Source organism: Hippocampus comes, unplaced genomic scaffold (assembly GCF_001891065.2).
Source record: "Hippocampus comes isolate QL1 unplaced genomic scaffold, H_comes_QL1_v1.1 scaffold86, whole genome shotgun sequence".
Classification (NCBI taxonomy): Eukaryota; Metazoa; Chordata; class Actinopteri; order Syngnathiformes; family Syngnathidae; genus Hippocampus; species Hippocampus comes.
In genome coordinates this window covers 4,527,021-4,534,249 of record NW_017805882.1, presented here as the reverse complement: position 1 = coordinate 4,534,249, position 7,229 = coordinate 4,527,021, and the positions used below count along the sequence as shown (strand labels likewise).

Genomic DNA, 7,229 nt, shown 5'->3' with positions numbered 1-7,229 from the left:
ACTCATTTTTTTTTTTTTTTTACATTGGCAACTGTGACTGTGTTTTTGAAAAGTAGATTGTCTCTAGTTGCAGCCGTGTCAGCTCACGGTGACAGATTATTGCTGAATTTGGTCAAGTCGCTTTCTTTTAAACAGGTCATGACTATTTAGGTTGAAATAAACAACAACAACAAAAATAAGACATTTCGATTATTAGGGAGTCCTTGGTTAAATGTCCCCCGCTGTAAGAGGTCCTCAAAGTTGAGAACCTCTAAATTAGGACATTTAAGAAAGTGAGTGAAAGGGTCAAATGTGTTAGTTCTCTAAATTTATATATATATATATATATATTTTTTTTTTTTTTAATTATTATTATTGCGACAATATTTTAAACATAGAGTTACCGGTATATTGGTGTAAGGTAGGCAGAGGGCAATGTGTTATTTGGAGTGCTGAAGGCTTTCTGCACCCTGACAGAGTGTTTTCACAGTGGGGTTCTCCACTGCTGGATTGTGGCTTCAACGATGGTTAGTACACACCATAGTGGCAGCAATGTTTTGGTATTCTTGATCACCCGGCGCCTGTCAGATTTGGCTGCTAAATCAGGAACCAGCCGGCCACTTTGGCCTTCAAAATAAAAGTCCAAACCTCCAGGGCAGGTAGTGATGAATCTTGAAGGGGCAGCTAGAGAAAGTCGAGTCAAGCTAATGCGCACTGCAGTGGAGGATGGCAGAGTCTGACGCGGCTGCAGTAGATGAGGAAAGCAGACAGATGATTGGATGGGAAAGATGTAGCGTGAAGGTTTTTAGTAAAAGCACTCGCAGAGGAGATTACGCAGCCTCTGCAAAATTCTGAGTGCTGTCATAAAACGCCACTCGGCTACATGATCCTTTACGTGTGCATGAGAACACCTCAAAGTCTGAGCACAGGTTGTCACGTCACTGTGTCAGGAGCACACTCTCAAACGTATGTGTGCCCATTTTAGGAGAGCGTGGGATGCAAGGACATCGCTCCATGTCTTTTTGTTCAGGCAGTCTTATTGCCCGTCTGTGATGTTTGGTGTATGAACACAAACAACAGTTAAGTAATTATGTTTCTCAACAGTGATAGAAACTGATTGTCAAGGGCTTCCAATAGTATGCCGACATTAGCGGGAAGAAAGTAATGAGAAATCATTTATTGTAAAGAAAACAATGGTGGGGTGGCAAGGCTGTGGATGAGGATTTCAGTGCTCTTGTTTACTTTGTTATGATGTACTTGAATACAGCACATCCAGTTTCTCTTCCAACAGCGATGCACGTCACCGCGCACGACCAAAAACCTTCAATTCAAATGTGCCATGTGAATAAAGCTGCCCTGACTTGCCTTGTCTGGATAATTGTACACCTCAGCGGGCACAAACAATGATTTGGCAAAATAACGGTGTATAAAGAATCCGAATGATCCACTCAAATGTCCCAAATTATTTATTCTATTTTATTTTTTAAACAGAGAAGTCTTGCAAGAAGGGTGTGGAAAAAGTATGGAATTTTGACATCTCAGTTGCCACTCAAAAACTACTCTGTTGTGTCTCGCTGTTGCACGCTTAAATTATCCTCTTGATTTTTTTTCCTTTTACTTTGTCAGTGTATAAAATAATCATTTGAAGCATGGCTTTAGTGTGAGAATGTGGTATGACCTGACTGTGGCACTAATGCTTGGAAGGAATAGTGCAAAGTAATAGTTTAAAAAGGAAAAAAGAAAAAAAACTACATGCATTTGTGATTCTATCTCTGACCAAATCATCTCGTCGTTTTAACCTCTGTGTCAGTAAACATGGAAAAATTCACTCTGCAATTGCTTTTTTTCTCAAGCTTTCAGTGTGCAAATAAAAGGAACACTTTTCAATGGCCAATTCATCCTTATAGAAAATGCTTTTCACTCACCAGAGAAAAGAGTGAAAGCAGCAAAACTCACAAAAAAAAAAGAAAAAAGTCTTAATTGCTGTATCCTGAAGGCCAGGCGAGCAGATCCAGTGAAGAAACTCAAAATTTGGTGATGTCTGAAATTTGATTACAGGTTTAAGACAGTCATTGCCTGCAATGGATACTGCACTTTGTCCAAATAAGTTTTTGTTGCTCCTATGAATCTTCATGTCATTCATAACTTTTATTATCAATTCATTGCGGTGGTTTGTGAAGCGAAGGATCATAAAACCTGTTATGGTCTGCATACGTCTGGACCTCACTATGTTCTGATGTAATTTTGAATATTATATAAATGCAGTTTATAGCTGTTGTGTCGGGAATGCTTGCTGCTTCTAGATTATCTTAGCATTCACTTCTCCAAGAGTTTTATTATAAGCAATGTTGTAGTCCTCCCAAAATTCTTTATCTTGTCCACCAAATTTTTCTGTGAAGCAGCGTTCCACCATCCCTCCCTCCCTCCCTCCCTCCTTCACCTCCATCCATCCATCAATCAATCAATTTTCTATTGCCTTTTCATCTGAGTACTTAAGCACAAGCGGTCGCACATAATGTTTGATGATGACACATGGACCAGAAATTGTGCCATTATGGCAACATTTTTGGATCGTTCCAATGTGGTATACAGTGAATGAGCTCTTAACTCAGTCACTCCCAAAGACGTTTTTAAACGTCTTTTCAGACTTGGCCTAGAATTGGCTGATACTGAATGAGTTAACAAACCAGCTTATAGGTGCTGCCTCCACATAGACCGGAGTGCATACCCACCTATGTAGGTCACGTAATGTGAATAGGTACTTTATATCTGGTACTGGTATCAACTCAAGTAATAAATGAGGGTTGTAAAAAGAGTTTCGTGACACAAAATAACTTCACCCTCTCACTGCGAAGACTTGCTTGCATTTTAGCGTGCGAGACCTCATGTTCTTTCACACAAATGTGTCATGTCTCACTCCTTGCGTTTGTATTCATAATGCCAGATCCCGGAGGAACATGACTTGCAGAGTCAGGTGAGGATGGAGCGGCAGTGGAGATTTCTAAGGAATGCTCGCGTCAAAAGGCAAAGCAGAAGCATCACACAAAGAGGTCAGTCTTTCTCACGCAATCACTCACAAATGAATCCGTTTCACCTCACATTTAGCTAATCCATTATTCTTACGAGAGAAATGTCTTGTCATTACAAAGCTTGGGATCTCATACATAACAAAACGCTTATCTGAATGACGAGATAATTCAAAGCCATTAATGTGTGAACAAAGCACCAAGTTACGTGTGAAATCTGCTGTCTTGTGGCCAATTAAGTGCAATTAGGCCCTGTCATATCCTTCAATATAAGGAAATGAAATAAGGTAGTGCTCTTGCAAGACGAGATATTTTTTTCCTCTCCCTGTTTGGAAGAACATTCGCATTGTGAATGTTAGGAAACTATTTACAGTGACGAATCTTGGCTAGAAATGAAAAATGGATAAGTGGATGACAAACCATTTCCACAAGCTTTCAGGATGAGCATCCGGGAGAAAAATAAAGCTGATATTTCATGTTGCGTTGTCCATGAAAAAAAGGGGAAATGAGGAAAAATAAATATTCCCTGCGATTGGCTGGCGACCAGTTCACGGCGTACCCCGCCAACTGCCCAAAGATGGCTGGGATAGGCTCCAGCAGTCCCGCGTCCCCCGTCAGAATACTGTAAGTGGATCTGATAATGAATCGATGGATAAAAAAATATTGAAAAAAATGTGAAGATGTATGCATATTAAAATGTACAAATTACAACATTCAGAATTTTGGGGAAAATCTCTGAAAAGAGATCAAAATGATGAGTTGGACACACACAAGTACACTGGTAACTTTAAAGAAAGTATTTATGAGTTTTGGCAGTTGAGTAAATACCCAGTTTTGGGATAAACAAATAATTGAAGTGATTTTTACGTTACACATTTTATATTTGTGGACTATAATCTGCGCATTACCGCGATCGCTTGTTAAAATTATCCGTTGTATTCTTTGCGTGCACTAACAGATGTATTGCAGAGGACCGCAGCAGCGCGACTGTGTGTTGTACAATGTTTGACTAACAGGAGACCCTGGTTCAGTCCAGGAGAGCTGCACACAGACAATTAGACAAGACGAATCGCGGGAGGTTTCGATTGTGTGCAGTTTTGCTCCCGTCTACCCGGGGATCTTTGCAGCTGTTTAACAGCAGAACACCGCAACATGGTAAATGAACATCACAATGGCGTCCTCAAATAATATTTGCATGCCTCAGACATTGCATTCACCTTTAGTGGAAGAGCAGCACTGCACATTCCTGTGCTCCCTTGTGTCTTTTTTTTAAAATGGTTCTTAACTCCTCTTCTGATATATTTTTCAGTGATTTCAGAGGGGATGTGAAAAGGGGAATTGTACAAATGAAAAGGATATTTTTGTTTTCATGTTTAGTATTTATTTTGGTAAAATGAGTATTTTCTTTTGTTTTTGTTAAATTAAGGGGAAAAAAAAGACAACTCCTGTTTAACAAAGTTAAAGTAAAAATGTCTTCTTTCCCTAAAAGGGCTATTTCTATTATTAAGCAGGCACAACTTAACAAAATAAAAGAGTTCCTGTACCTCAACACAATACCTCTCATTATTTGCTGTGTACTAGCAAAGTGAATAATTGTTATTTTCATGCACCCCATTATTGGTTGGTTGTGAGGAGTGTTGATTTGTATAAGCTTGTCTCGACCATACTAAATGGGCATATAGGCCTGCTCCCCATGACCGCAGTACATGGGACCGGACCTTGGTCTTATTAAAAAAACAAAAGTGGACCTACAGCATTTCTAGTTGAGGACCACTGATATAGAGGGCTATTTTTCTATTTTTTAAAAAGCCCAAACACAAAATATGTCTGTTTTTGGGGTGGGAGGTTGGAATGGAATAATGGCATTTCCATTCATTTCAATCCGGAAGGATGATTTGAGACACAAGTGTTTTGAGTTATGTGGTCACGTAAAGACTTAATGTTTGTATTTCAAGTCCAACATATTTCGACTTGAAATGGAACTCAGGACTTCCATTTGCCTTGATCATTGTACATCTGACTGGAGTCCAGTTCTGTTTGCTTCACTTAATCATCCAAACAGCACAATTATGAAAAATCTAGTCCCTGATTAATAGACAAAGCATACTCGTGCATATTCATCATCTATCACTGGAAAAATCCTGTTACCCTCTATGCTTATTTTTTATTTTTTATTTTTTTGTCACAGTTATTCCATTTTCATTGATTGGTAACTATTCAGAAGTAATTGTGTCCATTTAAATGATGCGAGTCATACCTGGATCTACCCTTGAGAGAGACCGTCATGTATAGAATCCTCTCACAGCCAAAATCACCCATGAGTCATCGGACTCCACACATATGTACATGAATGTGTTTGAAGTATGAGTATCCCCGGCAAGTGGTATATACACACACACACACACACACACACACACACACACACACACACACACACACACACACACACACACACACAAAATAATGTAACAACTCCTACGTCACTGTTATAGCCCTATCCTCACGAAGTTATTATTCTATTGATGTCACAGCTGAGGCTCATTCCGGCTTCTCTTGCTGAATACCTGCTTTAAAAAAAAAAAAAAAAAAAAAAAAGGAATTCTTGCCCCATCCTCATTGTTTGTAGGGTTGCCCTCATTCAGTCTATTCCCCCCTCAGAGAGAAATAAGATGAGAGGCATCAGAGGAGGAGTAGGCGGAGGAAGGGTAGGGTGTCTCAGACGGAAGGAGAAACAATGTGAGGAAGCAAGATTGGAAGAGCAAAGCAAAGAGCGAAATAACACTGTAAACTTAAAAATCTGACCTGACCCTGATTTTATTTTGTTATTTTTTTGTGATGGAAAAAAAAAATACATACGTCATCAAAGTGTATGAAAGTCCTGAAGGGATTTTGTATTTTGTCATTGCTCATGAACATCAAACTCCACAACCAAAAAACAGTTCTTGGAGATGATTTTTCAAACTCATGCATCTGTTTCTGCCTCAGGCTACACAATTCATTCAGCCCCAGCAGCATCTAGAATGAATTCATCACAGATTTTTCGTTATTCTTCTTCATCTTTTTCTGGAGGCCTCAAGAGTATACTTAAGTGTGTCCAGGATAGACTGGCTAAATGTGTTGTTGCTATGACAACGTGAGACTGAATTCAGATTATGTCAGTTCTACTTTTCTTGGCACTTCTCCTTTCAAAATGTTTCGGACCTATCTGTATGTGGCCCATTCTCTCTTTTTTTTGGGGGGTGGGGGGCTCATTTACTAACAAAAGTAGTGTACGCATCTATGCAAAAACTGGCGCAAATGCAACTAATGCAAGATGCCAATAACTGAATGCTGATGAGACAGCAAAGCAACATAGCGAGGGGTCAGTTATTGGGAGAAAAAAACAGATCTAGAGACGTCTTTGTGTGACAAGTTGCAGGTACATACTGTATATGAGTTAGTTTTCACATGAAAATGCTGTGTATTCTGACTGCACCGCGTTAGTTGCGCAGCAAGCATGTGACGTGTGATTCCCGCCTCCCTCAGCATGCATTTAGGCCAGTGGTATCCAAACTGTGGCTGGGGTGGGGGCCATTTACAGCCCGCCATCCATTTTTCAGCGACCCGCGTCATGACTACATATATACAGAGAGAGAGAGAGAGAGAGAGAGAGAGAGCGAGAGAGAGAGGGACACACACACACACACACACACATACACAGTGATCCCTCGCTCTAACGCGGTTCACTTTCCGCAGCTTCGCTGTTTCACGGATTTTTTTTAGTGCAGCTTTTTTAATGCTTTTAAACAGTGAATTGCGTTCTGCATCCTGATTGGCTAAGGCACTGACCGACGTGAACAGTCCAACCTCGTACTGACTATTAAAAATATTCTTCTACAGTACAGTATTTCCAAAAACTATTATAGTTATTTGTTGAAAATGTTGTTTTTTTTTTGTGCTTGGGCCTGAAAACAAGTTTTGGTCTTTGGTTTCATTGTATACATAGTTCAGTTTGTATAATAACTGTAAAAAATAAAGCTCACTACTTCACGGATTTCACCTATCACTGGTTGTTTTTGGAACGTAACGCCCGCGATAAACGAGGGATTACTGTGTGTGTGTGTGTGTGTGTATATATTATATATATACACACACACACACACACACACACACACACACACACACACACACACACACACACACACACACACACACACACACAACAATCCCTCGTCTATCGCGGGC

The 7,229-nt window shown here is 39.9% G+C and overlaps 1 protein-coding gene across 2 annotated transcripts in view; it reads left to right on the top strand.

Moving 5' to 3' along the window:
* rptor (regulatory associated protein of MTOR, complex 1) overlaps positions 1-7,229 on the top strand; it is a 164,605-nt gene that overhangs the window by 125,019 nt on the left and 32,357 nt on the right. For both annotated transcript variants that reach the window (XM_019889388.1, XM_019889387.1), the window contains exon 26: positions 2,924-3,029. In XM_019889388.1, the coding sequence (XP_019744947.1) occupies positions 2,924-3,029 (106 nt within the window). The remainder of the gene's footprint in view (positions 1-2,923; positions 3,030-7,229) is intronic.